We start from the raw sequence: 19,977 nt of genomic DNA, 5'->3' as shown, positions 1-19,977 counted from the left end.
TCAAATGAATTACATAGCGCCATGACAGTGCTTCAGATGGCAGGATGGGATTTACGGAGATTTTCTCAAAGTGGGATATAGAAATTGAACGTACTGAAGGTTTGGATGATTCACTTTCTGTGAAAATTTAATCAGTGAATAACAAAAAAGAGGGAGCTAGAAGTATTTACTGTTCAAAGTTACTGAAGATAGTGGGTCAGCAGCAATACTTATCTAATTGGTTTCCTGGCTAATTAGAAGTGGAGAATATATGCCTGAAATTCTTTCCTTACTGGGAAGATCTGATTCTCCCTGTTAATATGTTCAACTAAGCTGTGCTTACAGATTGTTCTTTCTTTTAACTTTAGCTTACCCATGACTCAAGCTCATCTCCATTTTACCCTCATATAGGAATCTTGCCATATTACCATAACATTTTATTCTGAACCTGCTATAAAGGCAATTAGTCATTCATTATAACACAAAAATTCAAATTGGTTGCAATTATGTTTTCTGAATCGAAACCATACCCTTTGATGTGGATAATTTAAGGTTCTATATTTAAAATGCATTGAATGAGTCATAACGGTAAATAAGAAGACCCTTAAACTAGCATTCATATCTCCTGCATGTGAAAAATTAAATGGATAATTTCTACCTACGACAAATTTATTTTTGTGTGGAGAATTTTAAAGAATGGATTTAATTAGCTGTAACTATGCTCAGAAGCATAATTTGAAGTACCGTTGAATGAATGAGGAAAGTGTTTTCAAGAATAGGAAAAAACCTTCTTAAAATTCCCTTTTGTTCATTACTCAACAAACGTTTATTAAGCAGTCACAGTTTGCCAGGCAATGTACCACTTAATGATAACCTAACCTGGCATCCTTCTACTCCAGCTCTGGTACTTAATTGAATGAGTTCATCTTTTTGGCTGTCCATTCACAGTATGTGAGGAAAGACTACAGGAAGTAAATGAATGAGTCGGTCTGAAAAGAAACATGGATGTGGGTATTTAGGTTTCCTTTTGTTCTGCGTGCTAAAGCAGGTTACTAGCTAACCTACCTTTTCTATTTCTTCAGGGATCCAGGGATTTAAAAAGAATCTTATCTCACTCAGGCAGTGATCTATATGCTTAATCATGACTTTCTAAATGTTTATAGAGGTGAGAACAGCAATTTATAAGATTCTACAGATACGGAAAGGATAAAAAGCACAGTAAATTTAGTCAGATAAGGGGAAATGCACTTTGAGGAATAGTTCCCATTCGAAAAGTAATTTTAGACTTAATAACATAGAATAGGTCCAGCATTTTAGAGCTGGCCCTTAAAGCTCATCTAGGTCACTGGTTTCTAACCTTCTGCACTAGAGTTACTGGATTTTAAATCTCCCTAGAAACTTTAATTCGCTTGGTCTGGATGGGGTTAGGAGGGGAGGTGGGCATGCATATACTTGTAAAACATCCCCAGCAGTCAAAGCTGAGACCCACAGATCTAGTCCAGCCTTGACATTTTTGGTATGAGGTCCCCGAGGCCTGCTTTTAATTAATTCTTTATTCTTTTTAAGTAGGCTCCATGCCCATTGTGGAGCCCAACCCAGGGCTTGAATTCACAACCCTGAAACTGAGTCCTGAGCTGAGATCAAGAATCAGATGCTTAACCAACTGAGCCACCCAGGCAACCCCCCGAGGTCTTTAAAGAATAAATAGCTTGCTTAAGATCAACACAGCTTAAAACCCTTGGAGTGTGACCTGTAACCCAAATATCCAAATTCCTACTCTGTACCTCTGTCTACAAAACCAACTGGCACTGTTTCTACTTCTCTCACTCAGTAGTTGAGATCTAATTACCAGTTAGTACTAGAAAGTCCAAGATAGCGTATAACCCATGGGGCTCCCAAGTCTTCTCCCCCTAATGACCTGTGTTTTTCCTTTCTTGCTGAGTACTGAAGAAGTCTTCTGATAACACTGTAATGATTAATATATCTGTTTACTCCACATTTTAAAATACTTATTTAAAGTTTTTGCATCTATAAAATGTATCAATCACATTTTAAGGCAAAGAAAAAAGATTCAATATTTGAAGCTAAGTACAATTAAAGTCTTCATTATTGAGCTTTGGGCACATGAAAGTACTCTAGTGTCAGGCTGGGTTTTCCTAGCCAGCTTCCTTATATGAGAGTATCTTTAGGTTGAACACTTCCACCAGGTTCTTAAAGCTCCTTGCAAGTAGGGTGCTTGTCCAACTTCATCAACTGCTTCTGAGTACCTAGCAAAATGTCTGCCATAGACTCAACACTTTGTTTTCATTGTCACATGAAAAATCCTTTATTACATTTTGTTAAGAAATGAGATAGAGTGTCTTAAACCAACTCGTATAGAACAATCCCATATAAATTAAAGTACTTGGGAAATGATTTTATAAAGGAGGAGCTTTACAGTTACTTTATTATAAGATCTTTGGCCTGATTTTCCTGACATAAATTTGTCCTTGCTGTACCATTTGGATTACAGTTGGGCTCTCATTCAGACTATGTTAAAGTACTTCACTCCATATATCTTTTACACATGGCTGAAGGCACAACTGATATGCAATAAACACTGATGAAATAAAATTCATACCAAGTTTTCTTGTGTTTTGGGAAATATAAGCATTGGTATTATCCGGCAAAATAAAGAGTGCAGTGCCTTTGATGACTCACAGGGTTGAACAGAATTGTGGAAGGCCTTGAACTCATTTTAAAAGACGATTCAATCAGTGGCTATTTAGAACAAAATTTTTATTTTTATTATTTATTTATTTGAGAGAGAGAGAGACAGACAGACAGACAGACAAAGAGTGAGAACACAAGCGAGTGTGGGGAGGAACAGAAACAGAGAATCTCAAGCAGACTCCACACTGAGTGTGGGCCAAACACAGGGCTCCATCTCATGACCCGTGAGATCATGCATGACCTGAGTTGAAAGCAAGAATTGGTCACTTAATTGACTGAGCCACCCAGGCACCCCTAGAACTAAATTTTTATTAATCAGGTCATTTCAATCCCACCATTTCAACTCCACCATTTTGGCCCAACCACACATCAAGATTCCATGCTCTACAAAAGCTATTTGTACTTTACCCGAACGTTGCAGTTTTTCAGTGTTTTATCTAATTCATGTAGAAATAATCAACATAAAAAATAGTATGGAGGTGTCTCAAAAAGCTAAAAAAAGAACTACCATAATATCCAGCAATCACACTATTAGATAGGTACCCAAAGAATTAAAAAAACACTAATTCAAAGGGATACATGCACACTGAAGATTACTGCAGCATTATTTACAATAACCAAGTTATGGAAGCAGTTCAAGTGTCCATTGATAGATGAATGGATAAAGAAGATGTGATACATACAGATACACATGCACACATACTGGAATACTACTAGGCCATAAAAAAGAGTGAATCTTGTCATTTGCAATGACACGGACGGAGCTAGAAAGCATAATGCTAAGTGAATAAGTCAGTCAGAGAAAGACAAATAGCACATTTTACCCATATGTGGAATTTAAGAAACAAAACAAGTGAACACAGGGGAAAAAGAGAGAGAGAGAGAGAGAAACTGAGAAACAGACTTAAATATAGAGAGCAAACTGATGATTACTAGAGGGGAGGTGGGTGGGGAGATGAGTGAAACAGATGATGGGGATTAAGAGTACACTTATCATGATGAGCCCTGAGTAGTGTAGAGAATTGTTGAATCTCTGTATTGCATATTTGACACTAATATAACACTGTATGCTCACAATACTGGAAATAAAATAAAACACTTAATTAGGGCATCTGGGTACCTTAGTCGGTTAACTGTCTACCTTAAGCTCAGGTCATGATCCGGTATCCTAAGATCAAGCCTTATGTTAGGCTCCCTGCTCAGTAGGGAGTCTGCTTCTCCCTCTCCCTTTGCCCCTTCCCCTGCTCCTTCTCTCTCTGAAATAAATAAAAATCTTAAAAAAAAAAACTAGATTGCCTAAAAAAAAGCTGACACCAGACCATTAGCCATGGAAGAAATATTCACCACTGCACAGTCAATGTTTAATCTGGAGGGAAAACAGGTATACATTTAGGGGGTTAATCTTAGGCCTAACATGAACATTAAAGCCAATGTTAATGGAAGGAACTAGGCTTTGAATGGGCCACAAAACTAAAAATTCCTAGCTCAATGCCAGGTACATAGCAGGGGTTCAGCAAATGATTTTCTGAATGACTGAATGATGCAAAAGTGAGTAAATGAATGAAGGGAACTCTATATAGATGTAGGATATAATATTTGGATTTGGAGGCTTGGCTTTAAACCAGTCCACTCAAAGTTATGGATTAATAAACTAGATTTTGGGAAAGTCAGTGCTAAATATAAGTGTTTCTGTTTCTTAATTAAAATGACCACAAAGTCGTTATTCTAACTCTTAATTTCTCAGCCTGAAAGTTAATGAACTGTGTCTGTTCCATGAATAATTGAATTGAACTTGAAAGAGAACTCCACATTCCAAAAGCCTCCCACACTACCAGTTAACTGTGATTTATCCTTTTACTTCTGAAGAATGTTAAGCATCTTCCATCTGATTTGACTGACAACCAATCTGTGCTTCCTCTGTCTTTATTCTCCCAGGAAGAAGATGTTACTCGTGAAAGTCGTTTTAATTTCAGTGGTTATGGGATGGGTCACTGCCTCCAAGTGAAGGACGGAACAGCTGTCAAGGCCACACCTGCCAACCCGCTCCCACAACCTCCAAAAGATGCAGATGCCATCAAGAAGAAGTTTGTAGACCGGGCAAAAAGAATTGACACAATATCTCGAGCTGCCTTCCCATTGGCCTTCCTCATTTTCAACATCTTTTACTGGATCACATACAAGATCATTAGGCATGAAGATGTCCACAAGAAATAGATGTGCCCTTCAGACCCTGGACTTTCTTGCCTAACTGTTGTGCTTGTAAATACACAGTGAAATTGTCTTTATATCACTTTGACAGAGGAGGAGACTGGGGGAGGGGGGCGGGAAGATCCTGAGGGCAGGTTTCCTGGCACCTACATGAATAAAGATAAGTTATCTGGGCAATGAAGGAAAATGTTTGCACAAAATTAAGGTGTTGCAGAATCACGTGAGCATAATTCCCTTCATAGTCTTTAGCATTGTTCTTTCAGATGATGTATTAATTAGACATGAGATGCAAGGTCAAGTTCTTGAAACGCTATTTGTCTTTGGTTTGGTTTGGTTTTGACTAATTCTGGTACAGAAAAGTTAGCTTAAACCACATACACATGCGTGCGCGTGCGCACACACACACACACACACACACACGCAGAAAATGCTTACCATCTGACCATAGTGACTAGCCTATAGTGAGTCAAGGACCAAACTTTTTCAGGAAAATGCTGCCTCGTTTTTAAAACAAGTACTCTGAGCTACGTTCTTTACAATGTCTGTAATTAGTGTTTCACCTGAGAAATCCTTTTGTGGGTCGTAAATTATTTCTACTTATTGAGAAAACAACAACAAAAAAGAAACACCAACCACAAAGAACATATTTCTACTTTACTGTCCGTGTAGGTGTGCAGTTTAATATTATTTTTCTTTCCTAAATGTAATTTGAGGGTTTAAATTGTGTGTTGTGTAATTGGTTTGATAGTATACCCTCTTAAAAATAAGTGCCCATTTATTTTAGATCCCTATCAGCACACTGTATTTTTTTCGCTTTGGCTATATTTACATGTGACTTTAACTGCTCAAGTGTGACTTAGCCATTGCAACCTCTCGGCCACAGTATTTATGGAGATGGTGTGTCCTGAATGGTGTAGCTCATATTAGCTTGAACTTTCCATTTCTGCTCTCATTGTAGGTGTAACTACTAGTCTTAATGTCAAATGACCCATGATTTCTACTGTCAATCAAGTGAATATTGTTTTAAACATCCTTAACTAACTTAAAGAATTTTAAAATTGTACTGTGATTTTCATAACCCGTTGCCTTTTTGGTACCAGAGCTACGTGGTTTGAATCCTGGCTACATGTTTTAAGTAAGAAAAAAAAAAAAAAAAAGACGTATTTTTGCTTACTCAGATAAAAGACAACCTGTAAAAATATAATGAAAAACTTAAATTTTACATGTGCTGTAAAAGGGATTATTAAAAATATTTGTTCAATTTCAATAAAGCTACGTGTGCCATAGAACTTCCCTAAGATTCTTTCCATTCTTGTACCACAATGAAAGTAAGTTAAGTGACAATGGTAACTTGGATTTTTGCTTCTGGTTTTTCTCATAAACTTAAAACACTTACAACTATGATGTTATGTCCTAACATAATAGTATAGCATCCCCAGGAAGAAAGAAAAAATATTATTCTCATTGTAGAAACAGAGAAATGAGGATGTGGAACTACTGGTAGTCACTGTGGGCAGAATATAATACTGGATACTTCATATGAGCTCTGAAAAAGTTCCAGGAACACTGAGGAATTGTGAAATATCAAAATGAAAAGAAATTTAAAAGAACAATCTGTTCACCTAGCTATCCTGGTCTTGTCAGGAATGGAGTTCTATGATGAAAAAAAAAATGCTGAAAACCTCAGTGAAGCAGAGGAAATTCACCTTAATCCCTTACACATTTGACTTAACCAAAGATATCCATCATTAATATTTTCAGATAAGATGCAGATTTTTAAGTTGATGTTTAAGGCCTTTGAAACCCATTCAAATATTGAATCATTTCCGTAGAGAGGAATATTGTAGAATAGCTAAAAGCAGGAATTTTTCAGATAGAAAGACGAACTTGGCCACCTCTCAACAGTGTGATCTTGGATAAGCTGACTTTTCTGAAGAGCTATGGTTTCATAGAGTTTTAAGATGATAAACTGAGAAAAATGCAAGGAAAGCCATTAGCTCAGTGTGTAACCACAGCAAATTTCCAATAACTAACAGATAATAGTAAAATTATTATCATGAATAGTATTGGTTATCCACTGGGAAGGAAGCTTCACAATTCCTCATCTTGGCAAGATTAATGCTATGTTTTTTGTATCATTCCTAAAATATCATTTCTGTCTGACTGCTCATTCCTTTCCAAACAAATAAGGCAAAGTCTTTGGTCTCATTTTTCTTCCTCACACTAAAAATAGTAAACTGAGGCTAAAATGCCTTCCAAACATGGGTCTGACTTTTAGGAAGAGCCCTTATGTTGCTTATGGAGGGATGGGGAGGCACCCTGGGGGGTCATCATAAGCTAAACAATCATATCTAATTAATGTGTGTACCATATAATTTTGGGTGGGTGGTCCCCACCTCAGAGGATTTTAAAAGGACTCACCTCTAAGCATATCTGCCAGCCACTGAGTAGGCAAAGATATCCTGATGGATTCTTGACTTATCTCTGATTCTAATCTACATTCAGTGGGGAGAATTCTTCAGTGCACTTATTTGAATTACATAAATAAGATAAAATCTCAGGGAAAAGGTTTTTGAGTGCTGCATACTCTGGAAAAATAGATAACTCCCCGATAATGTTATTGGAGATTTTTATATAAGACGTTTTTCTTTCATAATAGTATTTGAAGGAAATAGTTCAAGAATAAAATCATGGATCTGAGGAAGAGAAATTACCAGTTTTCATTAGATTCAAAGCTTCTGGAAGAAAGTGGCTATGTTTCTGTGGGTACTCTGTACTGTCTGCCAAAGCTGAAATGCCCAGTGGGTATTATTACTACAGCTAGGAAAAAGTTGGTGAGGGAGGGTATGATGTGCCTACCGACCAAGTTATAGAAGTTTTTCCCAACAAAGCAATGACATGAAGTAACCAGCTACTGCTACAATTTTTCAGATAATGGATTATTGGGAGATTTGCCTTTTAAACATTTTTCAATTCCTTTCACTTGGTTTTAACAACAGATTGAGATGACTTAAGGCTTAAGACTCTTTATGGCATTCTCAAACACCTTGGCCCCAAACAAATGTTATAAACCAGACTTGCTGTAGATTTTTAAAAATCCTTCCAGTGTTAGCATTAAACTCCTCATCTGTGCTGCTGAACAGAACTGCCAAATTCTGAAACCAAATTTTCCAATAAAGATTAAATGAGTATCATTTTACAATATGCTTAGTCAATTAATATCAAATAAGAAAGCTCTATCCAAAACACAGCATAAAATTCCCTATGATAAGATTCACAGTTTGGGGAGAAAAATCTATTGAGGATTTTTTTAAATTTATGCATTTCCTAGTTTAAGCCCAAAGCCAATTTGTGGAATGAATATAAGTCATACGTCTGCCAGATACAATTTTTTTTTTTAATCTTTCATCCTCTGCTTTAAACTTCTTATTTTCACCAATTTGGGTTTTCCTAAGTATAATTTAAATGATTCAAGTAATGCATGCTCTTCATAGATCACAAAGTAGAACTAAAGATAACACCACAACCTCATACTCAAAGCATGATATGCTTTCAACATACCAAAATGTTTTGATGTCCACAACAGCATTCAATTCTAATAATTGTCCAAGGTATCCAAATGCAAAGGATCAATATCCATCCTTTGGTCAATAGATACACAGAAGCTCCATGAGTTAAATGCCTCACCTAAAGTCGCCTGTCATATTGGGGGTTGAGCATCCTGCATAATTTGTTTCCTAACTCCTCAGACTCATCTGTTCACTATATACACTGTGTTTAGGAAAATAAAAGCTGAGAAAGTAAAAAGTCATGGATGACAGAATAATTTGGTAAAGAAGGGCATAACAGAAGACTTCTGTTGAAAATGCCTAAGAGAAATCACTCAAATGCTACATACAGCATTAAGAATATCCTCACAGAGAGTGATACCTTATGCACTCGATGGCCAAAACAATACTGGGGGTGAAAAAAGACCAGCGGAACTCAATTTAGGAGGTGTTATTTCCATTCTGGAAAGAAGGAAAATGACCTTCACATTGTCACACATGCCCTCCACATAAGAAAAAAATGCAATATTCCTCCTTTGGTACAAACACATTTTATTTATTTTTTTAAAGATTTTATTTATGTATTTGACAGAGAGAGACACAGTGAGAAAGGGAACCCAAACAGAGGGAATGGGAGATGGAGAAGCAGGCTTCCCGCAGAGCAGGAAGCCCAATGTGGGGCTCAATCCTAGGACCCTGGGATCATGATCTGAGCAGAAGGCAGACACTTAACAACTGAGCCACCCAGGCACCCCACAGACACATTTTAAAAATAACAAGTAAGGGGCACCTGGGAGGCTCAGTGGGTTAAGCTTCTGCCTTCGGCTCAGGTCATGATCTCAGGGTCCTAGGATCGAGCCCCACATAGGGCTCTCTGCTCAGCACGGAGCCTACTTCCCCTCTCTCTCTCTCTTCTCTCTTCTGCCTACTTGTGATGTCTGTCAAATAAATAAATAAATAAAATCTTTGAAAAAAAAAAAACCGCAAGTAATATAGGGTGCCTGGGTGACTGAGTTGGTTAAGTGTCTGACTCTTGGTTTCGGCTCAGGTCATGATCTCAGGGTCCTGGGATCGGGTCCCATGTTGGGTTATGCACTCAGCATGAAGTCTGCTTGAGATTCTCTCTCTTCTGCCTCTACCCCTCCCCCTGCTTGCACATTCTCTCTCAAAATAAATAAATAAAATCTTAAAAAAAAAAAAGTAATATTGTTTTCCCCAAACTTAAAGTACTATGTATGTGATACTTTTAGACCATGAGACAGCCTTTAGGAAGAACATTATCACCTTGGCACAAATGATTCATAAATGGGTGAATATATCTTCAAAGAGGAGAGCAAAGCTCTGGGGTGCTCTTTTGAGGTGTGTGCAACACTGGCCTTCTTCTGGTAGGTCCCAGGGCTGGTCATGAAATGGATAGGTTGGTCAGTCCTGCAGACTGAAGCCTCATGAGAAGTTCCAGGTCCCCAAAAATAATAGAATCAAGAGCTTGGAGACTTTTCATGAACAAGGATCAGAACTAACCAAGACTTCATTAGATCCAATGGATAATCATGTCCTGAGTTACCCCTCTGCTTTCTAAGGAAAAGATGTAGAGGCAGGGTAGTGAGAAAGGGAAAAGAGATAAATGAAAGACAGTAGTCAGAAAGTTCCTTTTAAGGCATAAATCAGATCATGTCACTCTGATTAAATATCTAATGGCTTTCCATCTCAGAGAATAAGTCAGAATCTTCATTGTGGCCACATGGTCTGACCTCCCTCTCCTAGCCCCTCTCCCTCCAGGCATACTGGCAGGGGCTTAAACATACCAACCACACTGCTACTTGAGGGCTTTGTGTTTGCTCTTTCCTCTGCCTGGCACCCTCTTTCCTTAGACCAGGAGTTGCAAAACTTTTCAAAGGCAGGACAGTAAATTATGTAGGCTTTGCAAACAATACAATCTCTGTTGCTACTATTCAACTGTGCTATTATGGTATGAAAGCAATCATAGATGATATGTCAACAAAGGTATAGCTGTGTCCCAATAAAATTTTATTTACAAAAGCAGGTGGTACACCGAATTTGCCCCATGGGCAGTAATTTACCAACACCTGCTCTGGATACATACAGGGCTTTTATTCACCCATTTAATTCAGGCCTCAGTTCAAATGTCTTCTTATCAGAGAAGACTTCTCTGACACCCTGTATAAACTAGTACCCTCCAAGCATTATACTCCATTTGTCATTCATGCCTTATGTTTTGCATAGCATGTGTCACTTCCCAATTGATGCTTCTATGTGTTTATTGGCATGTGTACAAACACACACACACATACACACAGACACACACACACTTTAAGGACAGTTTCATGTGAGAAAGTAGAAACACAGGTTACAATACAATACCTGTTGTATTCCCTGATTCTAGATCTGTGCATGGCACTTAGTAGGTGTTCAATCAATACAGTATTTGTTCAGTGAATATTGAATAGTTCATACTTAGTAAGGAGTTAATTGAGTGTTTGCATGGAGGCTTGGAGATGGAAGTAAGCATCCTAATACTAGCCAGCCACATAAAAATTGCTTTCAAAACTCAAGCAGGTTTTGTGTTTATAACAATGAAGAAATCAGTAGATAAGCATTTTCCAAAGTATGTTCTGTAAAACCCCATTTCTACAGATCCTTAAGGGTCTGAGATATATGCCATCCTGCCTGAATTGAGTTTTTGTAGTTTCCCATTGACTTTCATCAGAAGATGGGGGACTTCTAAGACATGGGGTTTCTGAGAGGTACCCCAGGGAATCTCGGGCATTTCAAACATATTTCCCTTTACCTCTACTATGTAGTAGTGACTCAGTTTCCCCTTGATAGTCAGGATCAGTCACTCCAGCTAGTACGGTAACCCCCTTCTTTGTCTGCTGGCCTGAGGAGCCCAAAATTCCAGGCAGCAGTCTCAACTTCCAGTACCATTATTGTGTCTCTTAGAGGAAGCGGAAGCTCAGATTCCAGAAAATGTTGCAGATTTGAGGCTTTGTGGCTAAATATTTTTAAAGCATAATTTCCAAAAAGATAAAATCATGACACTCAGGCAAATATAAAATTAACATGTCAAAAATTATATTTAATGTAATAACTCATAAAAAGTAGTAAAATGTTAAAACCAGTCCAAAGACATTTGGGAAGTTAGGTATTTACAAGCACTACCAGGGCAAGTTTCAAGACTTAGACACAAAACCAGTTTTGTCCAATAGGCCCATAACCAGTAACCTTTGGGATTATTTCTTCTTTAGACAGAAATTATTTGCACTTCTACTGGACAAAATTCTACAAGTTCACATCTGCTTCTATGGAGTGGTTAAATAGGCCAGACAATACAATGTCAAGCCCAGCACTGCACTGAAAGAGCACCTGCAACTTTTTTTTTTTTTTGGTCTATTTCCAAGTTTCAGATAATTTTTTTGACAGATCACAATTCAAATTTAATGCTTACCTGTCATTTGACTATTAATATCAGATCTTAACAGGACCAAGACCCAGAGTGTTAAAGTGATAGACTCTATACCACATAGCATGTTGATGTAACTTTGGGCTCAGAAACCCAAATCCCCTCAATTCTATCCTGGTTCCTTTCCAAATACACCTATGAGCTTTTCTCCATGTATCCCTGGTAGGGAAAGTTAGGGCAGTTTGTCTCCTTTCTATTAGTTCTACTTCCATGTCATTATTTGCCCATTCTTCTCGAAGGCCGGTGGCATGGTTGTAAAAGCACAGTTTGTGGAATCAGATCTGAGTTCAAATTCTCCCTCTGTCTCATATTTGTAAGGTGTCCTTAGGCAAAGCTTTAATGTCCCAGTACTAAAGATATTGTAAACTGGAACATAATAATGTCTACCTCATACAATTGTAGGTAAGGACTAAACTGATTGGTATCTGTCACATAATGGGTAGTGAGAAAATATTAGTTCTCACTTCCTTTCCTACCCACCTTGAATTAATGTTTTATTTCACTAATGATGGCCATTCTGAACCTATCACCTATGAGTGGAGTCTATTCTTGTGTGGTCTATGGTAACTACTGTAATTTTATTTTTATTTTTTTCTACTGTAATTTTAAAATATCATCTAGACATTGAAAACCTACAAGTGAAAAGTAAATACAAGAAGATCATATCAAGAGACAATCTAAACAAACTTCTTGGGTAAAAGGAGACAAGAGAGTTTTTATTGTTTCACTTTGCCCTAATACAGAAAGGAAAACATTTTCCTGATTTAAGTGTTGAAAAAGTTTAAGTTGGCATAATCAGGGCCAGTAGAAGGAAGTTGTTAGGAGAGCTTTTACTGTATATAATTCACATTTGTGCAGCACCAGTACAGTTTACAAATCATTGGCACATAAATTCTGCCAGATTATCTTGTGATCATAGGCTCTGTGGTCTTGAGCAATTTTCTCCCATAACCTGAGTTTATTCTCCTACAATGTAACAGAGAAGAATAATGGTTTCCCATTAGAAACCCCAGCATGGAGCAGGCCTTCGGTGTATGACAACCATCACCACCAGCATCATCGTCATTTTATGGACAAGGAAACTGAAACCTAGCACAGTTAAGGGATTGGTTACAGTCACAGAGGCAACGCCAGCCATCAGAGTACTAGTTATGCAACCCTAGGCAATGTCTGGAGGATGAGGATGATGATATTTGCTGCACCTACCCCCTTTCAAGGTTGCTATAGGAATAAAATAAAACCACAAATGTCAAAGATCTGCAAAACCTATTTTGTTGAAGAGGAAAGTGAGGCACAGAGAGGTAACTTGCAGAGAGCACACAGCTTATAAGATGTCGCAGCCAAGATTCAAGGTCAGTCTGTCTTTCTGCGCAATCCGTGCTCTTTGTCACCACAGTAAATTGCTTCTTCAATATAAAAAATTATCATGTTGGATATATAGTTATATACAGTTATATATACACAACTATCATGTTGGGTACATAAAATATACATTTAATATTTATTTTTAGATTTTATCATATCATTTATATATGTTGTATATATAAGTATATATGTATATATATGTATATATAAATATATAAATAATATACATTGCATATTTATCTTGAGATTTTTATCGTATCATTTTAAGTTATCCATTTCCTTATCCATTTCCCCTATGAAACTTGCAAGGGCACTCTATTAGTTTCCTAAAGCTGTTGTAACAAATCATCACAAGCTGGTGGCTTAAGACAACAGAAATGTATTCTCTTCCAGTTCTGGTGGCTGTAAACATGAAATCAAGGTGTCAAGCAGGCCATGTTTCCTCTGAAGGCTCTAGGGAAGCGTCCTTCCTTGCCTCTTCCTAGCTTCTGCTGGTGCTGGCAGTCCTGGGGGTTTCTTGGCTTGTAGTTGCATCACTCTGGTCTCTGCCTCCATCTTCACATGACCTTCTTGCCTCTGCCGGCCTGTCTGCAGATCTCCCTCTCTTTATAAGGGCGCCTCATAAGGCCCTTCTTCATCCAGTATGACTTCATCTTAACTAATTTCCTTGTTAAGATCTTATTTCCAAGGAAGTTCCATTCTGAGGTTCTAAGAGGACATGAATTTTGGGGGAACAGTATTCAACCCAGTCGAGGCACCAACTGTGTCTCATTTTCTGTAGCCTCCCAGGTGCCTGGCTCAGTGTAAGGAACACACAGATTCAGCTAGACACAGCTCACTGCTTCAGCATACAGGTGCCGCCGTGAGATTCCCTGGGATCAAATCTTAGTTCTGCCTTTACTAGCGGTGAGCCTTTGGGCAAAGGTTTCACACTCTCTCTGTTTTTAACTCTTAATGTGTAAACAGTACCTAGTTTATGAAGTTCTAATGAGATTTAAATTAGTCAGTTCACATCAAGCGCTTAGAACAATCATTAGCCCCTAACAAGTGTTCAACAAATATTACTAGTATTATTTTTAGACAACACAATTAATATTTGTCAAATAAGATAATGAAAGCAAGGAGTGTCAGAAAGCACTGAAAATGGCTTACATTCAAGCTGTTAACATTATAAAATATTTTCACATCAGCCCTTTCACTGTGCATAGTCGTCTTAGAGTATCAGTGAACACTCAGTTTAAAAGGGAGAAGGGCTACAGAAGCAAAGGTGAAAACCGAAAGCTTGCCTTTCCTTCTCCCTCAGGGGAAAAAATTTTCAGAAAAGCCATGGAGAAGTAGCATTATTTCTAAGAGACCATGCTAGGAAAATGGAATTGCTTTTCTGAAAGAAAGTAGAAAATTAATACCTGGAGGGTCTAAAATGTAATTATGGTATTGATCTCAGGAAAGCCTTGGATGGACCTAATTTTTTTTTTCTTTTTTGCTCACCAGTATCATTAAAATGGGCTCACATGTAAGGTTTGCAGACTACAAATATCGGAGCCTCACACAGCAAAATAAGCAAAAAGGTCCTGTTAAAGGGCCCTGGGAGGCATCAAGGTAACACTCAGTATGTGCTCTCATTTGGTTCCCTCTTTCAGAAATTTTCTTAATGGCTCTGGGGACTGATTTGGCAAACTGTGAATGAAGCGGCGAGGCAACACTACGTTGCAAATCAACCTCAAAGTTCCGTCTTTATCCTAGCTCCATCCAGTCTGTGGGTTGACCAAGGGGACAAGAGTACCCCAATCTTCAGACTAAAAATGAACTGAGGCTGATTTTACATCTTTCCTCTCTAGCCCTAGTGAGGAGATGGCTTTTTTGGATTCCAGCTTTTTTACCTCCCCAGCTTCTTTCCCCTTGAAGTTGTTCAGAATTCTGCAAACAGTAGTCTCCTTTCCCACTTGGTTGGACAAACACACAGCCCACTGCTTTGCTGAAAGCCCCTGATTGCCTCCAAACCCAATAAAAGCCTTGAGACTTATGACTGGGAACTCCAGATTTTTAAGAAACAGTCTTTTAAAAAAATGATTTTGTTTATTTATTTGAGAAAGAGAGTGAGCACGAGCAGGGGGAAGGCAGAAGGAGAGAGAAAGAGAGAAGTACACTTCCTGCTGAGCAGAGAGCCCGAGCCTCTCCCAGGACCCTGGGATCATGACCTGAGCCGAAGGCAGAGACTTAATCAACTGAGCCATCCAGGTGCCCCTTTTAAGAAACAGTCTTAACAGCAGCTCATATCAGGGATACTTCAGGTGGTTGAGGAGGCGCAAGCTGGGGATGCATTTGAGGCCTTTTGGACATCTCTGATTCTGTGGTTATATTTTTATGAAATCATTCAGTCAAAACTCTTAGCATTCCATGTCCTCCTTCAGAGAGAAACTATACCAGCTGCAGACAGTTTAAAAAGCTTGGATCTTATTCTGGGATGGGAATGAGAAATGAGACGGAAAGAAAAGCTGGGATGAAAAGATAAAGTCACATGCCTGCTTAAAGGATCTTGGGATTTCTCTTCTAAGTAATGACACACCATTACAAGGTTTTAAGCAGGGGAGAGACAGAATTGATTTTGCATTTCAGAACATAATTATGGCTATGGAGCACAGAAGAGACAGGAGAAGGATGAAAGAGGGATGATCTCTAAAGTTCTGAAATTAAATATTCCTGTTAAAACTTGACAAGATCCGTCTACCACTGAACATAACTTAAGCAAAAGAGAGCTTCTAATCTGGACAAAGAGGGAAACAAAAATGGACCCTAGAAATGTGGATGAAAATTTTTGCCAGTTAAAATTCACCAAAATTCACCAGCTAAAAATTCAGCAACATTCCATTTCCGGTTACAGTCAAGAGTCAAGCAAAATGGTAAGGTATTGTTACTCTGTGGTTAAAAACACAGGCTTCAGCAATGGAAAGGCCTGGGTGTAAGTCTCAAATGTGTCACTGTCTGTTCCTTCTGTTCCTGGTCCTATTCCTTTGATGTGTTGTTTACCCTCTTCAACCTCAGTCTCCCCGCCTCCAATGGCAGTAACGAGAGCAGCGCCCGGAATGTGACGCCCTTGTGAGTTTTGTGCATGGAAACCATCAGAACCTACAACACAGGGTTTGTGGAAAGGGTCTTGTTTCCCAAACTTGGTTTCTTTACATGTGGAGGGACCTCACTAGGGTATCCCTTCTGGCTCTTCTCTGCCCCTCTCTGGACAGGAAAAGTAACTGAAACTGATTGTGGAGTTTGAAGGTGTTTTCCTACTCCCAACCACACCCCCGCCCAAACGCCCAGTCTCCTCTTTCCTTTCTTTTGGGGGATGGCCAATCCTCCAAAATTGCATGTTGTGCTCTGGTCTTGTCATATGTTTTCAACATAATGGAAATGTTTGCCATGGAGGAAATGTTTTCAACATTTCCCTACAGGGAAAGCCCACGGTTCTCCAGCATGATCTATGACTCAACAGACAAGTCTAAGTCTAGAGCAGCAGAATTTTAGAGCCAGCCCTCCCACAGATATAAATCACATTTTCCAATAGCAGTACTATTTACAATAAAAGTGACACATGTATACCACATAGAATGTGTCTTTGGTTAATGTTTTCTCAAGAAAATGCCTCTTGGCTTTTAATATCCAACTTCACCTACGTACATTTCAGTGGAATGAGGGTTGTATTAAGAAAATTACATTTATGCCTTAAAAATCAATACAACCTTTTTTAACAAAAGAGTGTACGGGAAACACCTCAAGTTTCACTCTTAATGCAATTGGCATTTAGAAGAAATCAAGTTTAGAGGGATCAGAAGCACACACAGATATTTTGAAGTGCTGCAGAGTGTCAGAAAAGGGGTTCTGTGGCTAGAATATTGCTGGCACTAAGAAAGAACATGGCTGTAGACAAAGCAACTGCTTGTTAACAACCATATTAATTATTTGGTGTCAACAAAGCAAATGTTTTAAGCACTCTACCCTATGAGATGACAATTTGTTCTTTGCATATGGGCATTTTCATGTGACTAGGTTGTGGTTGGGGGCTGGAGGGAGACCGGTAATGCATGGTAATTTCTCCCATTTTAAAATAGTTGGAAAAGAGCTCCTTTAACATTTTTGGGCAGAATATCCGATTTCATTAACAGAAAACCAGTGTTAAGCAAGAAATGTCGGCGTTTTCAGCCTCCCATCTGCCTCACCTACTTTTCTGATTTTTCAATTAGCTCACAATTCAATGGAAAAAGCAGATGGCTATTTGTTGGCCTCGACTAATAAAGAGAATAAAGCAAAAGTGACAGGATGTCACTTTCCAGATCAGGTCACAGAAGACTGACTTCTGTCTTGCTCTTCCTGGGTCTTATTGCCTGCTTGCTTGCTCTGAAGAAGCAAGTTGCCATGTTTTGAAATGCCCCATGGAGAGGTCTGTGTGGCAAGGAAGTGAGGGAGTGCTCTGGCCAACAACCAGCAAGGAACTGAGCCCCACAGACCTATGAGGCCTATGAGGCACTGAATCCTGCCAACAATCATATAAATGAGTTTGGAAACAAATTCTCTACCAGTTGAGCCTTGAGTTGATTGCAGTTCTGGCCAACACTTTGATTTCAGCCTTGTAACAGACTCGGAGCCGGGGGACCCAGCTAAGCCATGCACAGATTTCCAACCCACAGAAACTGTGCAATAATAAATGTTTGTTGTATTAAGCAGCTAAGTTTAAAGGCGACTTGTTGTACAGCAATAGATAACTAATGCAATCAATAAACATATGCTGATGAAGGGATAAATGCATGACTTAATTATTCCCCCAAAACCTCAGCTGATTTGGATCCATTGGTACTTACTTCCAGGAAATGGACCAAGATTTTCTGAGTGTGCTTGAGTTTATGGGAAAATTACATAGGGCATGTGCCCAAAACTTGGTTGGATCCCATCAGTTTAAATCAAGCATAAATTAAGAGAATTGCTGTCTGGAAAGGAACTTTGAGGTCAGGAGCCAAATACCCTCATTTTATAGAAATCGAAACTGAGAGTTAGAAGAGCTAAGTGACTTACTTGCCCAGGGCCATGGGATGCATGTATGTGTCATGACAGAACCCAGGGCTTCTGATTCCTACTGAAGAACTCCTCCATGACATCACATGACAGTGTTTAGAGGGTTGGAGGAACCCTGAATGTAGATAGTCAGGCTCAAGAAGGGCTTAGAAGAGTGGGTGGGATTAGGGAAGGCATTCCACATGAGGGGTTCATGACAGACAAACAGTGATGGGACTGTACCTCATGAGAAGGGTACTAAGAATCAAGAACTCCATGGTTTGGTCAATCATCTTGAAGTTCATATGAAAGGTGAGGATGGGGAGCCTTGGAAAGAACGGGAACCTACAAAGAGAGGAAGTCAGCAGAGAAAGGAGGACAAATCTTGGTGGAGGGGCAAACCAAGGAAGGAACATTTCCATAAGACGTTATGGCAAGCAGCCAGAGTGAATCTGGAAATAGGAAAGATGGGTGGGCAGGAAGAGATGATGGGCATCAGAAGTTGGGAAACTTGCTAGTTTCATAGTCTTGAAGCAGAAGGAAAGAAGAAGTGTTTATAACTACAGATACAGGACTCAGACCTGTGCCTAGAATGTGCCAAACCCTTACCTGGATCTTGTGGCATTTGTCTTATCCATTACAAGACTGTATGAGCTGCCAGATATGGTTATATAGTGTCCAATCTACACCTCTGAACATCGCAGCCCCATGACAGGCTAATTAAGCTTTGGGGACTAACATGTAAATTTAGCCCACAAGACACCACCTTTAAAGAAATTCTTGAGAAATCATTGATTTCTTTAAATTACTGATTTCTCAAACCTACACTGAAGAATCCCAAATGTAGTAGCCTGTCATAATGTAATCTGCTCAATTCTGTGATAATTTCCTGACTCTGGACAGACACCGGGGCATCAGAGAGGCGCCAAAAGGGCAGTGGACTGGAGTCCCAAGTCTGGCTTCTAGTCCAGCATGACTGAGCCTCTGTGCACTTCATTTCTTCAATTGCCCAATGTAGATAATAAAAGCTGCCTGTTCTATGTCACACAATTTCTGTGTGGGTTAGAGTTTGAAAAGCATAAGAGTTGTACAAATACATGGTTATATATAAAAAGAGGTTCCACTAAATTTTCCATTGTTGCCATGAAAAGACCTTTTTCCCCCCTGTCCATAATGGCTTCCTTCACGAAGAACAAAGAATTTCAAAGGCTGAATTACATAAAATTACATGACACTGTCACAGCATATGCAATAAATAATAGGACTGAGATGACTCACAAAGATAATAGGATCAAGGTCCTGCAAAGCAGAGCATTTAATTCCTATGATCCTGGCCAGTAAAGAGAGGTGAGAATAAGTATTCAAGGTTTCATTTGTGGAAGAAGTACCAGAATCCAAATGATGAAAGCAGAAGGAAGTGGTGGAATGAATGTGGAGATTTTTCTGACTTATTAATTAAGGTAATGGTAGCTGTTGTAACAAATAAGCCCCTACATCTCAGAGGCTTAACACAAAAAAACTTGATCATTCACTCATGTAAAGTCTAAATGGACATTCTTTTTTTTTTTTTTTTTAAGATTTCATCCATTTATTTATTTGAGAGAGAGCGAGAGAGCGAGCATACGGGTACACATGAGTTGTGGG

The 19,977-nt window shown here is 38.8% G+C and overlaps 1 protein-coding gene across 2 annotated transcripts in view; it reads left to right on the top strand.

Annotated features, from left to right (window-relative positions):
• The window catches only part of GLRA2 (glycine receptor alpha 2), a 177,992-nt gene extending 172,983 nt beyond the window's left edge, over positions 1-5,009 (top strand). For both annotated transcript variants that reach the window (XM_059384685.1, XM_059384684.1), the window contains exon 9: positions 4,627-5,009. In XM_059384685.1, coding sequence (XP_059240668.1) covers positions 4,627-4,905 — 279 coding nt within the window. In that variant the 3' untranslated portion in view covers positions 4,906-5,009. The remainder of the gene's footprint in view (positions 1-4,626) is intronic.
• Positions 5,010-19,977: the final 14,968 nt, after the last annotated feature.

The sequence above is a fragment of the Mustela nigripes genome, chromosome X, assembly GCF_022355385.1.
Source record: "Mustela nigripes isolate SB6536 chromosome X, MUSNIG.SB6536, whole genome shotgun sequence".
Lineage (NCBI taxonomy): Eukaryota > Metazoa > Chordata > Mammalia > Carnivora > Mustelidae > Mustela > Mustela nigripes.
Note: the sequence above shows the minus strand (reverse complement) of the source record. Positions and strands in the feature narration are given on the sequence as shown.